The sequence below is a fragment of the Euprymna scolopes genome, chromosome 16 (assembly GCF_053919585.1).
Source record: "Euprymna scolopes isolate OS-2025 chromosome 16, ASM5391958v1, whole genome shotgun sequence".
Classification (NCBI taxonomy): domain Eukaryota; kingdom Metazoa; phylum Mollusca; class Cephalopoda; order Sepiida; family Sepiolidae; genus Euprymna; species Euprymna scolopes.
This window is the reverse complement of record NC_136497.1, coordinates 11,155,802-11,178,782: the sequence shown is the minus strand read 5'-3', so window position 1 is coordinate 11,178,782 and position 22,981 is coordinate 11,155,802. Positions and strand designations below refer to the sequence as shown.

General features: G+C 30.6%; 1 protein-coding gene across 4 annotated transcripts in view; it reads left to right on the top strand.

Annotated features, from left to right (window-relative positions):
- The window catches only part of LOC145295837 (post-GPI attachment to proteins factor 6-like), an 810,264-nt gene that overhangs the window by 649,419 nt on the left and 137,864 nt on the right, over positions 1 to 22,981 (top strand). For all 4 annotated transcript variants that reach the window (XM_080141548.1, XM_080141547.1, XM_080141550.1 and 1 more), the window contains exons 10-11: positions 8,775 to 9,038; positions 21,889 to 22,111. In XM_080141548.1, the coding sequence (XP_079997674.1) occupies positions 8,775 to 9,038; positions 21,889 to 22,111 (487 nt within the window). The remainder of the gene's footprint in view (positions 1 to 8,774; positions 9,039 to 21,888; positions 22,112 to 22,981) is intronic.

Below are 22,981 nucleotides of genomic sequence, written 5' to 3'. Positions count from 1 at the left end.
TTCTATTCCTAAAATTTCAAAAATTCTGACTCTTACTCTGGCTAACAGCATTTCCTGAATATCCAACTCCGATTCCAAAAATTCTAAAATATCAGATTATGATTCTTCAAATTTCAAAATATCAGACTTTGATTCTTCAAATTTCAAAATATCAGTCTTTGATTCTTCAAATTTCAAAATATCAGACTTTGATTCTTCAAATTTCAAAATATCAGACTTTGATTCTTCAAATTTCAAAATATCAGACTTTGATTCTTCAAATTTCAAAATATCAGACTTTGATTCTTCAAATTTCAAAATATCAGACTTTGATTCTTCAAATTTCAAAATATCAGACTTTGATTCTTCAAATTTCAAAATATCAGACTTTGATTCTTCAAATTTCAAAATATCAGACTTTGATTCTTCGAATTTCAAAATATCAGACTTTGATTCTTCGAATTTCAAAATATCAGACTTTGATTCTTCAAATTTCAAAATATCAGACTTTGATTCTCCAAATTTCAAAATATCAGACTTTGATTCTTCAAATTTCAAAATATCAGTCTTTGATTCTTCAAATTTCAAAATATCAGACTTTGATTCTTCAAATTTCAAAATATCAGACTTTGATTCTCCAAATTTCAAAATATCAGACTTTGATTCTTCAAATTTCAAAATATCAGACTTTGATTCTTCAAATTTCAAAATATCAGACTTTGATTCTTCAAATTTCAAAATATCAGACTTTGATTCTTCAAATTTCAAAATATCAGACTTTGATTCTTCGAATTTCAAAATATCAGACTCTGATTCCAAAAATTCCAAAATATTAGATAGTGGCCAAGCAGAAGCAATAAGTTATCTGTTTATCTATCTATTTAGCCAATTATCTATCTATCTATATATATATATATATCTAATTATTTATCTAGCTAAAGTTGTGTGGACAAGAGATCTAAAGAAATTTTTTGACAGGTTATCAAAACATGTCAAACTGTGACCTGATCAAGTTTGCAATGGAAAGTATTCGAATGGTGACCGGAAGTTAATGTGTCGCATGTCACATGTTCCGGTTTTACAAGCATAATGTTGAATTGGGTTGAAGATGCTGAAGGATCAAGACGGTCCAGAACGAGTTTCCCTAGGGAGTGAGGTCTCAGAATGGAGATGTAACAGTCTCCTTCAGTCTTTGACAGACTATGGATACCCATGAAAAAAAAAAACGGCGCGTGAAATTTGTGGCAGGAGGTGCGCAATCTCCAACCAGACTTCTCCTGAGTCGACATTATTAAATACCAATGGCAAGTGAAGTGTATGTCCAGAATGACTGGAAACAAATGCCAAGATAAGCCTAGAATTCCCAAATGGTAACCCATCTGGTACTAACTAGGCTCAACGTTGCTTAACTTCTGGTGATCTGATGAGATCCGGTGTATCAATGGGATTATGCCATATATAGAGACATAGCAAAACCACAACAAGCCAAGATTGTCGATCACTCCTTTGCTGGACGTAATGCCTGGGAGTGAAATAAAAAATGTATAAAACCTATTATTTTCTTGGATCGTTAAAACGTTTTTGTTACAAAAGATCCCAGCTCCCCAAAGGATGGCAATTTCCTCTGGTAGGGCCAAAAGAAAGGCGGCCAATAGCAGAAACAGGTCTCTTGTCAAATGTATATGTGCATGTAATTATGTTGAAATGCTCACATCGACACCTACACGAGACGAATCACGAGCCGTGAAATAGACAGTAAGAACAAGAACAACAGTACATTATACATGGTCTGTTTATGAACAACAGTACGTTACAATAGTCCGTTTATGATTAAGAACACAACAGACATTTTAGTGTCAAATAAACATTCAAATACTCAACGATAAGTCACAAACGTGTGTAAACACACATACGATTTGAATGTATGTATGCAACACATTTGTGTTAATTTAACACCAAGTATACACTCGAATGTAAACACTCTCCTCCCTATACAATACAAAATATCAAATTCCAATTCCTCAAATTCCAAAATATCAGACTCTCACTCTATTTTAAAGTCTTCCAATATTCAAATCACTTGTTAATTCTTCTAAAATTAAAAAATTCGACTCCTAGCATTCTTATGAAGACGTGCAGTTCTAAGAAAGAAGCTTTCTTCATGGAATCTGCGTTTAGGTTTAGGCACAGATAAAGAGTGAGGGGAATTATTGATAGTGTTTTCAGCTAAACGAGTGTTTCTTGTGAAAGTTTGGGGAGGGGGGACCACAGACTGAAGCTCAGTCGAACACTTTCCATGAAAATAACGATACATCAGAGACAAATTTTAAGGGAAACAACTCTTCTGTTATTACACGATTATCTCTTTTTTTACCAATTAAAAAATATTCTGTTATTCTGAAAAATAGCTAAGTTCGCTTGGGGTGATTGTTTTTTGGGACGCCAGGACACAAGCTTGCCAAAAAGTATGCCACGGGCCAAATTTCATTCCGTCATGAAAACAACTTTCTACAGAACCCCCCCCCCTTATTTTTACACTTTTATCTCGCGAATAAACATTAAAAACCGTGTTTATTATTTTTAATATCCAACAACGGAGTGTAAGTCAATGATTTCGATTTTAAAACAAAACTAATTTTTTTGATAAATCTCTGTTTGGCGTACTCATGAATTATCTTTTTTCTTTTTTTTTTAAGAATAAAATTGAATAAAGTTTATTTTTACACGAATGTTCAGACATTTACTTAGCAAATAAGCATAAAACATATAGGAAAAACCGCGTTTATTATTTTTTTTAAATCCAAATTATACATCGGGTATGAAGTTGTTGTCTTTTTTTGTTTGTTTTTTCTTAAACGAAACTGACTTCATACGCGGTGTATAATTTGGATTAAAAAAAATAATAATAAACGTGGTTTTTCATATATATTTTTATGCTTATTTGCTAGGTAAATGTCTAAACATTCTTGTAAAAATAAACTTCATTCGATTTTATTCTTTAGAAAAAAATAATTCATGCGTACGCCAAACACAATTTTATCAAACAAAGTCACTTTCGTTTAAGAAAAAAAGGAAACCAACCCGGTGTATAATTTGAATTTTAAAAAATAATAGATGCGGTTTTTCATATATATTTTTATACTTATTCGCTAGGTAAATGTCTAAACATTCTTGTAAAAATAAACTTCATTCGATTTTATTCTTTAGAAAAAAATAATTCATGAGTACGCCAAACAGAGATTTATAAAAAAAATTAGTTTTGTTTTAAAATTGAAAACATTGACTTCAACTCCATTATTGGATATTAAAAATAATAAACACGGATTTTAATGTATATTATTATTCGTGAGATAAAAGTGTAAAAATAAGGGGTTTTTTTTTCAGTATAGAGTTGTTTTTATAATGGAATGAAATTTGGCCCGTGGCATACTTTTTGGTGAGCTGGCGTCCTGGCGTCCCAAAAAAGAATCACCGAGTTCGCTTGCTTATTTAAGAACTGGGAAACATTAATTAATCAGAAGGAAATTTTGGGGGGCATTCATCATGAAACAATAACAGGCGAAACTTGACGATAAGCTAGATTTACATTTTACATATTTTTTAATTTTTTAAAAATGAAATTTGTAATCTGGTAGATGACAATTTTTCTTTTTAATTATTATTGGCGCTCTATTTAGTATACCGATTGATCACCAAAAGAAAAATCAAAATGTGATTCTATTTTTGGTCGATGTAAACAGTCTGAAAATGTTTACCCTAGAAAATAAATAAAACACAGAATATTTTAGTGTGTGACACATTTTATGGGCCATTGAATTAAATATTAAAACAACTTCATGTAGATAAAGGCAACACGTGCAACTAGATTGCAAATGTAAAGTAAACTTTATTTATAACAAAATATTAGTTTCAAAAGAGAATATTCAAATGTTATTATTATTATTATTATTATTATTATTCACATTTTGTATCTGGCTGTTAGTATATCCGTTTTTATACTGATAGGCGGATAATAACAAATGAACATAGGTTATCAATATCTTCTTTCCTCAGGCTTCCAGCACTTTTCACAAGATTCTGGCGGTTTCCAACAAGGCAGTCATTTGAAGTACTCCGACATTAAAATAGATCCTAATTTTCTCAGTCCACTTGTCAAATCCTTTTATTACACTGCCTAGGGCTCCCATCACAATAGGTACAACTTTTTCTTTAACTTCCACAATTTTTTTATCTCCCTTTTCAAGACCATCTCCCTTTTTTTTCTTTCTCCACATTCACATCAACTGGCATTGCTTTATCAATGATTATTGATTTGTGTTCCTGTTTTTCGAATAAACCTAAATCCGGTCTCTTTTCTTCAATCAAATTGGATATTCATATTCCACAATGATTTCACATTATCATTCTCCACCACTCCTTCTGGAACATGCTTGTATGATTTTTCACTGCATTCCAACCCTCTTTTCTTGCATTGACCAATGGACCTTCCTCGCAATATTGTCATGCCCTCTTTTGCATTTCTTTTGAGTTAACTTTTCACAACTACTGACGAGTTGTTGTACATTGTCACCTTTCTGTCCACACAGTCGAAGTAGGGGATTTTCAGCCGTTTTATCAATGTGATACGTCACATAATTTGTCCTGAGCGCTTGCTCCTGTGTGGCACATACGAGGGTTTTGTCCCAACCTTCAAGTCATATTTTGACAACAATCGCCAAGGTTTTCCTTTGTCCACTACCTCTGATAGATCTCTACTGAACTGGCCATTTTCTTTTCAATCCATTTGTATTTAATTTGTTGTTCATTTAAATTCCTTAAATTCCTTGCTTCTTACTAGTTCAGTCTCTTGCAATTTTTCCAATATTTCCTTACAGTTTGAGGCATAAAATTTCAGACTATTTTCTTCTTCTTTCACATATCGTTCTACACCTATTAGTCCTCGTCTTCCCTCTTTTATTTTCATATATAACCTATCGGCATCATTCTTTGGCTGAAGAGCTCCCTCATTGTTAGCATTTTCCTTGTCTTCCTGTTTATATCGCTCATTTTCTTTCCATTGAAAAATACCCGCCACATATTGAAATATAGCTTCTGCCCATGTATTTACTACAGATATTTTACTTCTCCCGTTAAATCTTAACCTAAGAACCAACCGTAGTCTTTTCTTGTATTCTTTTCCTATTATTTCCTTCATTTCAGCTTCTTTTATTTTATCGAATTGCACAAGGTGCATTCTTCTTCTCCAACCTCTTTTATCATTACCCTGTTCCGAAGTTTTATTCTCCAAATTATAACTTTTGGAATACCCCTCCTATATACAGATTGAATGCACACACACACACACACACACACACACACACACACACACACACACATGTATATATATATATATATATATATATATATATATATATATATATATATATATATATATATATATATATATATTCTAAATTCAAAATAGTGTAATGTAAACACCCAAAAGAAAAAACAAACAAAATGAGATAAGGTATTTACAGCTTCTCTTACAATTTTCGGATTTTAATCATGTCAAAACACACATTATTTCCTTTTGATGGATTGATTGTTGCTATTTCTTCTGATGAGTTAAGGGCAAAATAGATTCACTAATTGATAAAATAATTAACAGATTTGCGCTACAAAACAGATACTGTCAAGAATTGTAAATGTCAACTGAATTAAAGGAATAAATTGTAAGATGGTCAACATGATGAACTTTGGAATATAGACTTTTGTCATTTATTCACTATATTGCTCTGTAATTACATTGAGCTTCTTAAATAAGGATTGGTATATATTATAAGGAAATAAAGTATATTTCCACTATGTGTGTGTGTGTGTGTGTGTGTGTGTGTGTGTGTGTGTGTGTGTGTGTGTGTGTGTGTGTGTTTGTGCGTGTGTATGTGTGTGTGTGTGTTGTTTAAGTCTACAAACTATGGTGCGGCAAATGCTTTCTTTTTATCTAGCTTGCAAAAAGATATTGTTCCTAACTAATCATGTCTTTAACAAAATAAAAATCTCCTTCTTGTTTTAACTATTTTTATAGTTAAAACAAGAAGGAGATTTTTATTTTGTTAAAGACATGATTAGTTAGGAACAATATTCAATGTTTCTCATATTTTTAAACGTTTTAAAAGAGAGCAAGATCAAAAATCCTTAATCTGTTTGTCATACTCATTATTTTAGAGTAACACATTAAATTAATATTATTGAACAATTTAAAAAAAAACAGTTTTATTTTCTTCAATGTTTTCGTTCTTTTTATTGTTTAAGATCTTATGATGTTTAATAAAATATCTTGTTTAATAAGAATTACTATTGTCGCAATAATTTTTTTAAGGTCTGGAAAAAAAAACGCAGAATTCCTTGGATTTGTGTTGCTTTAAGAATCCCAAGTTATTTTTTAAAAATAAATAAGTAAACAATAATTACTACTACTACTACTACTACTACTACTACTAATACTACTAATACTAATAATAATAATAATAATAATAATAATAATAGTTCAATGAAGTTAAATTCATCACATCAATGATTCAAATGCAAAAGTATTCGCGAAAAGGTTATCGGAGTGACGTCCCTTTACTGTTTCAAATAGTGTACATGTATTTAATTTCTTCAAATCAATCATCCTGAGGAAGTCTTGAAATAAAGACGAAATGTCGATGAGTACAAAAATAATTTTGGTTTGTTTCTTTTTCGTTTCTCAATCACGTTGGAATATTATTTTCATAATTTTCATCATATATATATATATATATATATATATATATATATATATATATATATGTGTGTGTGTGTGTGTGTGTGTGTGTGTGTGTGTGTGTGTGTGTGTGTGCGCGTGTGTGTGGTTGTGATAATGTATAAATAAATAAATTCTGGAGCAAAGAAGTCGTTAGTTTTAATGGTAATACTTCCGTCTTCGTAGCTCTTCAACTTTTGGAGTTAAAAAAATAGGAGGCTTTACTTTTGGAATGATTCTCATATAATAAAGCGAATACTGGAGGCCCATGCACAGTTATCATGGCAAAACGTGTGTTGAGAATGGTGGTGATTATGTGAAAAAATAAGTTTTGGAGCAAAACCGGTCACCCGTTTTAATGGTACGACTTCAGCTCTTCAATTTTTTTCAGTTAAAACAGATAGGAGACTTTACTTTTGGAACTAACCTTGAACATTTTAAGATGGATTTTGAGATAGACATAAAATGCTGTTTTGCATGTGAAGGAGAGAAACTCAGTTTATTTGAATATGTAATTTAAGATATCAACTTTACACGTCTTATTTAACCTGTTTCTAATTAATTTGTAGTTAACACAGACGACGCCATTGTTGGTGTAGGGGTGATAACTCTAATTTATTCTTAGTCAAATAACACAGTAAATAAATAACAAACAAGATTTTTTTTTTCCAATCACAAAAATATTTGAAAACCAAAACATTTTTTATATAAAAATGCATCAATATAGAATTGTAAAAACAGTCTACATAAGAAAATATAATTTTAATAAAACAATTTTTCATTAAAACAACATTGGATTTTTATCCCCAAAAATCTTTTTGAATTAAAATAAAATTGGATTTTTTTGGAACAATTTAATAATTCAAATGAAACATTTTTAGAATTAAAACACATTTTTAATCAAAGTAAAATTGCCACTGTAACAGGATATAGTTTTAATTTTTTGTTGAAGAGCCAACAATATATTAGTTTTAATTTTTAAATTGATAACCAATTTCAATGGAGAGAAGTGCCACCTAGCAACAGTTTAGTGAAATACACCAAAACAAATGGTGCCATCTGTGTAATGCAGAAGTACCATGTTTCTTACTTTCAAGATGTATTTTCACTTACTTATATACAAATTTAAAACACACACACACATGGTTAAATGTGTATATCGATTTAAACAAAACACACACACACACGCACACACACATATATATATGACTACTTCATTTAATCGCATAAATTAATATACGAAAGTATAATTTTATGTATAAACTTTAAGTATTTACTTCAACAGTGCTCAATACATAGGTAGAGCTAGGTAGTAAGTTATAAAATGCCATATATATTTTAATAACTTACTATATACATATATATGTATATGTATATATATATGTGTGTGTGTGTGTGTGTGTGTGTGTGTGTGTGTGTGTGTGTTCCCATGGTTTGTTTAATCTAACCATCTGACCTTGCTAGAACAACCACCTGCTAACTAGTCAAGAAAAAAATAACATAAATGTAATTTTGTTTTAAAAATCTCTTTGTAATTTTTATCTGTCTTTATAGAATACATGTATACACCTTAAAACACACAACCGTCCCTCCTACTCCCCATGGAGGGAAGAAGCAGAATCCTTACTACTCTCACTGGTGACTGTATCACAATCACAAATAAAATAAGGACTTATTTTCCTTTGCAAATCAATAAGTGATTTGGCAATAGATTGGCCAATCAGCTTGCAGGGCGTATTGATACTCACACACTTAAAACTCTAACACAAGAGAAATATCTTCTTTGGTTATTACTGATGTGAGACTGACGTCTTTGTGATATCAGTGGTGTGACATGTAATCTTACTTGAATTCTAATTGGAAACTTCCACTCTACCTAATTTTATAATATTGCATGGAAATTTTGAATTCTGTCCCGTTCTTTACACACTTGGATATAAGCATAATTCCATAAATATGTGCCACTATATTGAAATCTTTTTTCTTTCCTTTAAAATGGAAGCAATTTTATCTGTTTTTTCTCTTTCAGATTTACCATGCGTGTGATGCTAGCAATTTATATCAATACTGCATGTTGCGATACGAGGTTCTAAGTTTCAGTGACTTTCTCGGCAGTTACATGGCCGTTTGGGTGACCCTTATGGTGATGACACGATTCCCTGATAAGCTGCGAATCATTTGTGTTGTCATGGGGGCCTTGTTCTTAGCCCTGGCTGTCGATTATGATAAACACGGACTGCTTTTAAATATCATTCCTTTGGTGCTCGGAGCTGCAATGGTTTTCTTATCTTGGGTAAGCACATCTTTTCTCTTTCTTTCGTTGTTTCCTGAAGAATTTTTTTTTGTTTTTCAGAATAATAAAAAGTTTTCCACAAGGGCCTGGAGTGTAGTGGATAAAGTACTTGGTAAAATTCAGTTGTAAGGTACACTCTTCTGGAGGTTAAGGGTTCAATCCTAAGTACATGCAGAGCTCAATATACAATTGTGAATTCCTTAGGATTTTTACCGAATCATGGCTGACTGAATGAAAGCATGCTAATCTCATGGATTAAAATAAAGGTTTCATTCAGAATTGTTTGCAGATTACTAAGTTCAACACGATACATTCGAAGAGGTTGAAAGTATTGTCTTCAAGTCTAATGTAAACAAGTTTTTGACGAACTCCCTAAGTAATCCAATTTACAAAATTTCCACTACTTACGATTACTATGATATGATCTCACTGATTACTGTACACCCATTAATCCTTATCATCGAATGGCCTCCGAGCCTTGATAAGTGGTGACTCCTATGTAAAAAAAGTAACATTGATTGAATCGTTGTGAAAACACTCCACATGTAAAACATATAGTTTTATGGGATTTCATTCACCAGTTTTATTCATTAATTTTTAGGGTTATGTTCACGCCAGTTTTGGGATTACACTTGAGGGTGATTTGTAATGGAAGAAATATTTTGGGATGAGTTAGATTCATAGAAATATTTTTAGTGAAAAAGATTTGCAGGTTTTATAATCACATGTGAGAACACTAAAGACATTGTCATACGGTAAATAAAATAAAATAATGAAATAAAGAAGGCATATATTCACAAAAGAGATAATTTATATATGTTTTAAAATGAAAGGTTTCCAGTAATATGGAAACAGATCTTCATGAACATTTTTAGGGTTTTTGTAAATACAAGGAGCTCGTTAACTGAGACATAAGAAGTCTGGATCGATTAATTAAGAGACGTGAGTTTCAGGCGTCAGGAAAATCGTATTCCAAAATTTTATGTGCAATTAAATAAATTATAATTAATTGAAAGTTGATAAGATTTAATGTGCATTCGTTTTATATATTAATAATGTATTGCAGTGGTTTAACAGGTTTGACAGACGATAATATCGATGACTTGTGTGTGTCTGTGTGTCTGTTAATGTTTTTGTGCATGTGAGTGGAAAGAAGTGTTTTCGAGAAAACCGCCCAGTTACACTGATTCATAGACTCAGGTCAGCAAGGTTCCCAGAAATACCATTTCAAATAAATGTAGAAAGTTTTCTGATTGGTCCAAAATATGATTATTTGTTTTTATTCAGGATAATGTATGCACAGACGATATGCGTACAAACGGATTTATGCATTTTGACTTTGTACATCGATGTGTTAACCTGAACCGCTATAGTCTAAAGATTCAGTTTTGGATTAGAAAAAGGTTATTTCTATTTACCATAACATGGCACATTTTTTTGTTTTCTTCGTCAAGATTTAGATGTTGTGTGGTGACGTCACAGTGGACATAAATAATCGTTTGTTTAAGAATTCAAAAAGAATATCATGCAACCTTGTTTTCGTTGTCTAAATAAGAAATCAATCATCTATACCGAGCAGATAAACTTAACATTTAAAAGACGTTAATAGATTCTGTTTGAGTTAATGAAAACGACCTGTGCTTACAGAAGAAAATTTTGCAAGGTTTATGTATCCATGAGGCATGCTATTGCAAACAACACAAGTCTTCTATTGCAGAATCTAAATAAAATGTTAGAATTATGGATCAGAATTACACCCACAATGTTCAGGATCCCATTCTTGATCAACAGTGTCCTGGAGAAAATTTAACCAAACCAAGAATTTCATGGCACAACTAGTGATGAGGCGATTCCAATATTTTTCTAGATTCCGATACAATTACTGATTCCAATTCTTTTTAATTCTAGATATAAAGTAATTTTTTTTTTTTTTGTTTTGCTTCTTTTTCGGAGGGGCGTGTGTAGGATTGCCATAGCAATCCATATAATATATTCATATATTTTCGTATGCGTAAAATACAGTTCTGTAGTGATCTATAAATTTTGCTTTCGATATTAATTTAAAATCAACAGATATTTATCATTTCATCATTTATATGAGCCACGGAAAACCAAGTTTTAAACAAAAGCAAACAATAAAAAGAATCGCTTTTGGTATGAGAAAACTTTTTCGATTTTGATATCGATTCTGATGCATCAAAAAGTTCCGATTTTCTTCGATTCCTGATTCTGCTTAATTGCATACCAATACAAGTACCTACGTTTACAGATGGACTTTTCCTCTTCGCGGTAAATACCGGGAGCACATGGCACTCGGTGGTGGGACAACCCCAGTAAAATACTTGGCAGTCAAACTGACGTTCAACTACTCTCTTATACTCTATATTTAGAATTTTTTCTCTTCCCTAGAGAACTTTCTCACAGGTGAGATATTGCTGGTCTTTCTTTCTCTAGCCTATCATTATTTTTATGGCAGTTGCTCGGCTGAGCTCACATTTATGCACCCCTCCCCCTGTAAAAAAATCACAACAAAAACTCGTCAAGTTATCAATAATAATCTATGTGCAATATAATATGCAATAAAGAATTGGCTCTGAAATAATAAATACGAAATCTGCCCGCGTTCAAATATATCAAAACATATTTGACGATCAGGCAAGGGTAGTCTTCATATTAAAGCAAGGGAGATAAGTCATTAAATTATGCAAGGGAGATAAATCTTTGCAGCTGAAAATATGATTTATTCCCCTTAGATTATTTGACATAGTTATTGAGTACTTTATTTCATTTCTTCTCTATATCAAAAATGTTTTCTGAACTAAACGGAGCTTATATGGACAGAGTTCCTTTCATAGAACTACTCGCCTATAGCACACAAAACCATATAACTGCTTCCAATCTGATTATAGCATGGTCGTTTTCAAGTCCAATGTAAAAAAAAAAATTCTTTGGGAACTGTAAACTGTCCTGTCCTCATGAATAATCAAATTCTGCCCGCTTCCTTCAACTATCGTCACCAATCCTCGTGGTGTTGTCTCACAATCCATCTGACAAACTCATTAATGCTTATGCTTGAGTGACCTTTCGGCCTTGATAAATGGCGACTCTTAAGTAAGAAAAAAAGAAAACATATTTAATATTCTCCGTAATTCGTTGATTTTACATTTTAAATTTAATTTAGATTGAAAGTGAAATTTTTAAAAAAATGTCTAGAAAGAAAACACACACAAAAAATAAAATAATATGTATAAGCGAGAAACACAAACACACATAGAAACACGCGAAAAGTTGAGAAAACTTTTTGATAAAGGAATTAAAGAAAATCGTCAACAAACAATGACAAATAATCTAAGGGGGATAAGTCATATTTTCAGCTGCAAACATTTATCTCCCTTTCATTATTTAAAAATTTATCTCCCTTGCATTAATATGAAGACTAAAAATAAAACACAATTAAATATATTTTAATTCATGCAGATTCCGTATTTATTATCTCTGAGCCAATTCTGTATTAAATGTTATATTGTACCAAATATTCAGTACTGATTTCGAAAGTTTGAAAAATAAAATGATTTGGGTGCTGTCAAAACCAAGGTATTTAGTGCTTCAACTGCGTTCCCTATCATTTGAGCTTTCGAAAGGTACTTTTTTTTACATGAAGGTCACCACTTATAATGGCCCAGAAGCCACTCGGGGATAAGGGTTATTTTGTGTACAGTAGGGAAACAGGCAAGCGGTAGAGAGTTCCACAGGCGTGCAGTTCTAAGAAAGAAGCTTTGTTCATGGAATCTACGTTTTGATTTAGGCACAGATAAAGAGTGGGGAAAATATTTGACAGTGGTTTCAGCCAGACGGGTGTTTATCATGAAAGATTGGCAAGGGGGACTAGAGATTGCAGCTTTGACGAGCACCTGCCATGGAAATAACAATAAAACAAAGATAGGCTCGCAACGTCTCTTCTGTGGGAGAGAGGTTGCAGGGAAGAGAAAAGGGCATCCCCCACTAAGCCACAAAGTCTATTTTGTACTCTGTCAAGGCAGGATAGGCTGTTTTTAGCAGCTCCTGCCCAGATATGGCAGCAGTATTCCATTCTTGGACGTACTTGGCTTTTATACAGATAGAGAATTACATCAGAAGTGAGATATCTTCTGGAGCGGTAGAAGGATCCCACCATCTTTCGAGCAACCTTGGCTACAGACTTGATGTACGTGTTCCATTTCAGATAATGAGTAAAGGTCAAGTCCAGAAGCTTGTCAAAACACGGGGCCTCCCCTAGACGAGAGTTATACATTTCAATTGATGCCAGATGGGGATCAGAGGGTTGATGATCTAAAGATAGGAGCTTGGTTTTGGATGCAGTAAAGGTAACCAGCCACGTCTTCCCCCACTGTACCATGCACTCGAGATCAGAGGAGAGAGAATCAGAGAGAACTTTGTCATTTACAGCCTTTGATATGTTGCAGTAGATGGTCGTGTCATCAGCATAGATGTCAACGAATGATTTAAGTATGTGCTTTGGGAAATCATTGATGTAGATCAGAAAGAGAGTTGGGCCCAGAATGACCCCTGAGAGACTCCAGCATTAATACTGTAGGCCTCTGATTTTTATCCATCAACTACTACTCTTATGAGCCGATCAGAGAGCAATGATTTAATGATTGAGAAAACATTTCCAGTTATACCGTAGCGTGGAAAGATTTAAAACTAAACCACTCAAAACTATGAATTAATTTGCGCATGCTCAAAAATAATAGAAATATGTCGGCAAATTGAAATAAACATTTTGCATTTCAAATAGCCGACTTCTGTACACGTTATTCATCCATCGAAACAAATATTTTACTCGTTATAAACCTTCCTTCACCTCTGATTACTATTTTTTGTTAATTTCTGTGTTGGGTGACCAGTAGTTTAAGAATTTATCTGTTAAATATTTACATGCAGACGCACAGACACACATCTACTGTTGTTTTGTTTTTATTATATAGAACATTGTCGCAATTATACATGGCTTACTTGACTTGTGTGCATACTCCAGACAGCTTTGTTTCATCCTTGAGAACAACATTCAACTATTATCACGGTCATCAACTGTCAGGAGCAGCACATCAGAGTGAACTCATACTTAGTCAGCCTATCTAAATGCAGATTCCAGGAACAAAACATCTTTCCTCTGGCTTGCTTCATGGTTGAATACAACATGTTAGCCTTCAACTCCAATGTAAACAAGTTCTTGTTGAAACATCCCCTTAAATAATCAAATTCTACCCATATTACACCATTAACAACTACTACACAACCACCTTAGATTAATTAACACTTATCCTCGAGTTGCCTCTGGATCTGGATAAGTGGAGATGCCCAAGTAAAAAAACAATCTTTAGAGATAATTTTTTTCATCTTTCTTGAATGAAATCTTTTTGTATGAGGTTTAACATAGCTGGAGACTGGTAACCGAGAAAGATGTCCAAACCATGTTAATCTTTTTTATCAAATAATGTTGCTGTAATATCTTTATTTCTTTATCTATTTTCTAACGTTAATACAAGTTCTTACAAGTTAACACAAGTTAATACAAGTTCTTACAAGTTAATAACAATTAATAAAAGTTCTTACAAGTAAATCCAAGTTCTTACAAGTAAATCCAAGTTCTTACAAGTACATACAAGGTAATACAAGTTAATACAATGTCTTACAAGTACATACAAGGTAATACAAGTTAATACAATGTCTTACAAGTAAATACAAGCTAAGGCAAGTAAATATAAGTTAATAAAAGTTCTTAAAAATTAATAAAAGTTAATAAAATTCTAACAAGTTATTACAAGTTAACACAAATTCTTACAAGTAAATACAAGCTAATAATAGTTCTTACAAGTTAATACAAGTTCTTACAAGTTAATAAAAGTTAATACAAGTTCTTACAAGTAAATACAAGTTAATACTAGTTCGTACAATTAATACAAGTTAATACAAGTTCTTACGAGTTAATACAAGTTAATACAAGTTCTTACAAGTTAATACAAGTTAATACATGTTCTTAAAAGTTACTACAAGTTAATACAAGTTAATACAAGTTCTTACAAGAAATTACAAATAAATAAAAGTTAATGCAAGATCTTACAAGTTAATATAACAGAAATACAAGTTGTTACAAGTTCTTATAAGTTAATAAAAGTTCTTACAAGTTAATACACGTTAATACAAATTAATACAAGTTGTTACAAGTTAATACAAGTAAATACAAGTTCTTACAAGTAAACACAGGTTAATACAAGTTATTACAAGTCAATACACGTCCTTACAAGTTATTACAAGTTAATACAAGTTATTACATGGTAATACAAGTTAATACAAGTGAATACAAGTTCTTAAAAGTTAATACAAGTTAATACAAAGTCTTACGAGTTAATACAGATTAATACAAGGTAATACAAGTAAATAAAGTAAATACAATGTAATACAAGTTCTTACAAGTTAATACAAGTTAACACAAGTTAATAGAAGTTAATACCAGTTTTTATAAGCTAATACAAGTTTATACAAGTTCTTACAAGTTAATACAAGTTCTCACAAGTTCTCATAAGTAATTACAAGTTAATACAAGGTAATACAAGTCCCCCCAAGAAAATACAAGTTCTTACAAGTTAATACAATTTAATACAACTTAATAAAACTTTTTACAATTAATACAAGTTAATAAAAGTACGTAAAGGCGAATACAAGTTCTTCCAAGTAAATAAAAGTACATACAAGTTAATACCAGTTCTTGCAAGTCAATACAAGTTAATACAAGTTAGTACAAATTGGTACAAGTTAATAAAAGTAAATACAAGTTAATACAAGTTCTTAAAAGTAAATAAATGTTCTTCCAAGTTAATACAATTTAATACAAGTTTTTAAAAGTTAATACAAGTTAATACAACTTAATACTAGTTAATACAAGTTCTTACAAGTTAATACAAGTTAATACCAGTTAATACAAGTTCTTACAAATTATTACAAGTTAGTACAAGTTCTTACAAGTAAATACAAGTTAATACGAGTTCTTACAAGTCATTACAAGTTAATACAATTTAATACAAGTTATTACAAGTTAATACAAGTTAATACAAGTTCTTACAAGTTAATACAAGTTAATACAAGTTCTTACAATTTAGTACAAGTCAATGAAAGTTAACACAAATCAGGTAATACAAGTTCTTACAAGTTAATACAAGTTAGTACAAATTCGTATAAGTTAATACAAGTAAATACAAGATAATAAAATTTCTTAACAGTTAATAAATGTTCTTGAAGTTAATATAAGTTAACACAAGTTAATGCAAGTTCTTACAAGTTAATACAAGTAAATACAACTGAATATAACTTAATACCAGTTCTTGTATAGCAATACAAGTGAATACAAGTTTGTACAAATTCGTACAAGTTAATACAAGTAAATACAAATTAATACAAGTTCTTAAAAGTTAATAAATGTTCTTATAAGGTTATACAAGTTAATACAATTTTATACACGTTCTAACAAGTTAATACAAGTTAATACAAGTCAGTGCAAGTTGATACCAGTTAATACAAGGTAATACAAGTCCCTCCAAGGAAATACAAGTTCTTACAAGTTAATACAAGTTAATACAAGTTCTTACAAGTTAATAGAAGTTAACACACGTAAATACCAGTTCTTGCAAGTCAAAAAAAGTTAATACAAACTTTACAAATTAATACAAGTAAATACAAGTTAATACAAGTTAATACAAGTTCTTAAAAGTCAATAACTGTTCGTACAAGTAAATACAAGTTTATACAAGTTCTTACAAGTTAATACAAGTTTATATAACTTAATACAAGTTAATACAAGTTCTTACAAGTTAATACAATATAATACAAGTTCGTACAAGTTATTACAAGTTAATACAAGTTCTTACAAGTAAATACCAGTTAATACAAGTTCTTGCAAGTTATTGCAAGTTAATACAATTTAATACAAGTTCTTACAAGTTAATACAAATTAATACAAGTTCTTACAAGGGAATGCAAGTTCTTACAAGTTAATACAAGTTAATACAAGTTCTTACAAGTTAACACAAGTTAATACAAGTTAACACAAGTTAACACAAGTTAATACAAGTTAATAAATGTTCTTTAAAGTTAATACAAGTTAGTACAAATTCGTACAAGTTAATACAATTAAATACAACTTAATACAAGTTAATACTAGTAAATACAAGTTAATACAAGTTAATACAAGTTAGTACAAATTCGTACAAGTAAATACAAGTAAACACAAATAAATACAAGTTCTTAAAGTTAATAAATATTTTTAAAAGTTAATACCAGTTATTACAAGTTCTTATGAGTTAATACAAGTTAATACAAGTTCTTACAAGTAAATAAAAGTTAATACAAGTTAATACAAGTTCTTACAAGTTATTAAAATTTAATACAAGTTCTTACAAGTAAATACAAGTAAATACAAGGTAATACAAGTTCTTACAAGTTATTACATGTCAATACAATTTAATAAAAGTTCTTACAAGTTCATGCAAGTTCTTACAAGTTAATATAAGTTAAGTTTATACAAGTTAACACAAGTTAATACAAGTTAATCCAAGTTCTTACAAGTTAATACAAGTTAATACAAGTACTTATAAGTTAATACAATTAATACAAGTTAATACAAGTTCTTACAAGTTCATACTTATACAAGTAAAATAATTCTTACAAGTTAATACACGTTCTTACAAGTTAATACAAGTAAATACAATTTAACACAAGTAAATACAAGGTAATACCAATTCTTATGAGTTAATACATGTTAATACAAGTTAATACAAGTTAATACAAGTTCTTACAAGTTTATACAAGTTAATAAAGGTTCTTACAAGTTAATACAAGTCAATACATTTTAATACGAGTTCATACAAGTTAATACAAGAGAATACAAGTTTTTACAAGTTAATACGTTCTAACTAGTTAATACAAGTTAATACAAGTTAATACAAGTTCTTATAAGTTAATACAAGTTCTTACAACTTAATACACGTTGATACAAGTAAATACAAGTTAATACCAGTTCTTACATGTAAATACAAGTTAATAAAAGTTGTTACAAGTTAATAAAAGTTGTTACAAGTTAATACAACTTAATACAGGATAATAAAAGTTTATAAGACTTCTTACAAGTTAATACAAGTTAATGCATGTACTTACAAGTTAATACAGGTTATTACAAGTTAATACATTTAATGCCAGTTAATACAAGTTCTTACAAGTTAATACAAGTAAACACAAGTTAATACAAGTTTATACAAGTTCTTACAAGTTAATACAAGTTTATACAAATTAATACACGTTTATACAAGTTAATACAAGTATTTACAAATTAATAAAAGTTGATACTCGTCATTACAAGGTAATACAAGTTATTACAAATTAATACAAGTTAATACATTTAATGCCAGTTAATACCAGTTAATACAAGTTTTACAAGTTAATACAAGTAAACACAAGTTAATACAAGTTCTTACAAGTTAATACAAGTTCTTACAAGTTAATACAAGTTAATAAAAGTTTTTACAATCATTAAAAGTTATTACAAGGTAATACATGTTCATACAAGTTAATAAAAGTTCTTATAATAACTACAAGTTCTTACCAGTTAATAAAAGTTAATAAAATTAATACAAGTGGTTTAAAGTTAATACAAGTTATTAAAAGATAATACGAGTTAATACAAATTCTTTACAATTAATACAAGTTAATACAAGTCTTTCAAATTCTTACAAGTTCTTACAAGTTAATACAAATTTTTACAACTGAATACAAGTTATTGCAAGTTAATACAATTTAATACCAGTTCTATAAGTTAATACAAGTTCATACAAGTTATTAAAAGGTAATACAAGTGTATACAAGTTCTTAAAGTTAATACAAGTTAATACAAGTATATACAATTTCTTACAAGTTAATACAATAAATACATTTATTTAATACAAGTTCTTACAAGTTAATACATGGTAATACAAGTTAATAAAAGTTCTTACAAGTTAGTACAAGGTAATACAATTTCTTGCAAGTTAATATAAGTTCTTACAAGTTAATACAAATTTATACAATTAATACAAGGTCTGACAAGTTAATACAAGTTTATATAAGTTCTTAGAAGTTTATACAAGTTAATATAAGTTCTTACAAGGTAATACAAGTAAATACTAGTTGTTACAATTTAATACAATTTAATACAAGTTAATACAAGTTCGTACATGTTAATACAAGTTCTTACAAGTTAATAAAAGTTAATAGAAGTTCTTACAAGTTAATACAACTTAATACTTGTTCTTACAAGTGAATACAAGTTTATACAAGTTTACAAACGTTCTTACAAGTTAATACAAGTTCTTACAAATAAATTCAAGTTAATGCAATTCTCACAAGTTTATACAAGTTCTCACAAGTTAATACAAGTTCTTATAAGTAAATACAAGTTTATACAAGTTTATACAAGACTTTACAAGTTAATACAAGTTAATACAATTTCTTACAAGTTAATACAATTTATTACAAGTTATCACAAGTTCTTACAAGCTAATGAATTTAATACAAGTTCTTACAAGTTAAAAAAAGTTATTAAAAGTTAATACAAGTTCTTACAAGTGAATACAAGTTGTACCAACTTAATACAATGTAATACACGTTTTTACAATTAATACAATTAATACAAGTTCTTACAAGTTCTTACAAGTTAAAACAAGGTAATACAAGTTCATACAATTAATACTAGTTCTTACCAGTTAATACATGTTCTTACAAGTTACTACAAGTTACTACAAATTAATACAAGTTAATACAAGTTCTTTCAAATTAATACAAGTAAATACAAGTAAATACAAGTTAATGCAAGTTAATACAAGTTAATACTATTTCTTACAAGTTAATACAACGTAATACAAGTTCTTATAATTTAATACAAGTTCTTACAAGTTAATACAAGTTAATACAAATTAATACAATTTAATACAAGTTCTTACAAGTTAATAGAAGTTAATATCATTCTTGCAAGTTCATTTCAAATTCAGCTTCCTTTCATGCTCTGCCAGTAGTGTTTCATTCATATATGTAACAATGAGGGCTGTCAATTTTTAATTTTTATTTATTCTTTTACTTTTTCATTTTTGATTATGTTTTCTTTATGGAAATCGCCGCAGACAAGTTATGAAGCCACTTGATGTAAGGAGTTAAAAGAAAAAATACTTCAAGATTTAAAATTAGTCAAAGATAAATTTTTTATATATACCTTCTGACTCAGAAAACAGCAATTTTTGTTCCTTTGTCAGAAACATCGTCCAGGAAATGTGAGGACTAAAGGAAAAATAATCTGAACTAACTAGCTGGAATAATTGTGTGTGCATGTCTTTTTTTTTTCAAACAAATGGAAGCCAACCACAATTTGGTATTTGGGAAAACATGCTGAATAAAAAACAGGACAAAATGTTTAGAATCAATTATGCATCGCATTTTTACATATATGAATGGCTATGATCGTATTTGTTGTATAAACGAAAAGTTATTTTGTTTTAAAATGAATACGAGACACTTTTATGTTTTTAATACAGATTTGTTTATTTACAATTTACACTTCAAAAATAACAGTGATAACTACATCATAACGCGGTTGATGTTAGGAACAAGAGTGGGTCGCAAAACTCTGTGTCAACCTGCATATTGCTTTCTGTCTGCTCACCGCTGTTTTCTCTCTGCTCTTTTATTTATATCACTTTGACCTGTTGACCTTTTTCTCACCAGTTTGTTTATTGTTTTGCAACTCTCTGGGTCATAGTTCCTGTTGATTGACCTGTTAACCGTATTTCTGCTAGCTTTTGTTTATTGTACTTTTTGTTGGTTTTGATCTAACTCATTTAATATCGGTTAGCTTTTCTGGCTGATTGACGTCATGGATATAGGTCGTTTTAAATCCCAGGATTTCCCATTGTGTTCTTTTGTTTGCCTGTATACGCTCCGTAACACTATTATAGCTCACCTTTCCTGGGATTGACTTATTGTATTCTTTGATCGCCCGGACACAGTTCCATAACACTATTATAGGTTACATTTCCTGGGATTGACTTATTGTGTTCTTTGATCGCCCGGACACCTCTCCCTTACAGCATGCCATCTGACACGATATGTTCTTACAGAAAAAAAATAAACGATTCTTAAATTGACATTAACATTTAGATTTGCATATATTTTACTTGTATCATTTGGATTCTTTGGACTACTCTGTTCTCATCTTGAGTTTTATTTTCACAACGTTTCAGTCGATGTAACCTCCGACCTTTCTCAGGTGTATCTTGTCAACCCTGGGGATCTTGCATGGTGTAGGGGATTGAGTATTTAGTAAAATTCAGTTGTAAGAGATACTCATCTGGAGGTCGAAGGTTTAATCCTCAGTGTGGGTGACATTTAAATACAATTGTGAATCACTTAAAACTTCTGCCCGATCATGGCTGGCAGAATGAGAGCATGCTAATCTGATAAATTAAATAAAGGATTCTATTCAAAATTCCGTGTAGATCCCCGAGTTTGACAGAAAGATTTCTGAATTCAACAAGATATACTTGAAGAAGGTCGGAGGTTACATCAACTGAAGTGTAGTGAAAATAACATGTAACGTAGACCAGTAGAACAGTAGACCAAAGAATCCGAATAATATAAATTATCAATTCTCATTTAAAAAATTTAGAAAAATAATATGATTTACTGCATTTTTTCAAAAACAATATCAAATCAACTCTTTTCTTTTTTCCCTTGATTCAAATAATCTGAGATTTTGTTTATGTCTTCTTTGCAGGGTTACCAGTGTCGGACGCGACACCAGTGCTACCCTTCGTGGCGGCGCTATGTCTACTGTCTATTACCTGGGGTGCTTCTTGCCTTGGCCGGCTTGCTACTCTTCACCTTCTTTGAAACAGAGACGAACTACAAATATGTGCACAGCGTGTGGCATGTGCTCATTGCAATGTCCATCGTGTTCCTGCTGCCCCGACGCCGGTGCCCGCCTGACGAAGACAAAGGTAACGATGCTGATTCTGAGATCACCATGAACAGTTTCTTAAACAGTGCCTTAGTCCTAGAATGAGGCCCCTCATGGAGGGATGGAGATTATATATAAGCAGTTGACATCATCATCATCATCATCATCATCATCATCATCATCATCATCATCATCATCATCTTATCAGCATCATCACTATTATTATCAGCATTATTATGATTATTATTAATAATATGAATAACAGGTGCCATCTATTAATGCTTACCTTCCGTGTTTGTATACGTTAAAAAAATATCACGCTCGGCATCAAGTAGCAGCAGCTGCGACGTGTAAATCCGAACGCGCACCCGTACATGCAGGCAGGCAGAAGGAGTATGGTAAAGCACGTGGAGAGAGAGATCTGTAGAAACACGTGGAGAGAAGAGAGAGTAATTCCACAGCTACGGAAGTGTGAAAATATGAGTTATGTTAAAACGATAGTTATGCAGAATACGAACTATTTTTTTCTTTTTAAAGGACTTTCAAGTTAAATTCAAGTTTCACATTATCTTTTGTTTATTAAATTATTAAATGGAAGTGTAGAATAGCTACAAAACGCCCACCCCTCTCCATGTTAAGAATGGGTTTCTACATAATAACGTTATTATTTCAGCACGGTCGGTATTCTGCCTAAATATCGTTAAATATAATTCAAAGTAATACAAATATATCATAAGATAAATGATATCAAAATTTATTTTTTTTAATTAACCATGGAATTTCCATGGGCAAACTAGCGATTATAATTATTCCTAATGCTATCATCATCTAGAGCATCATCACCATCGTTGTCATTAACTTCATTAATAGAATGAGATTCATAAGAATATAAAAGTAATAATAAATCAGA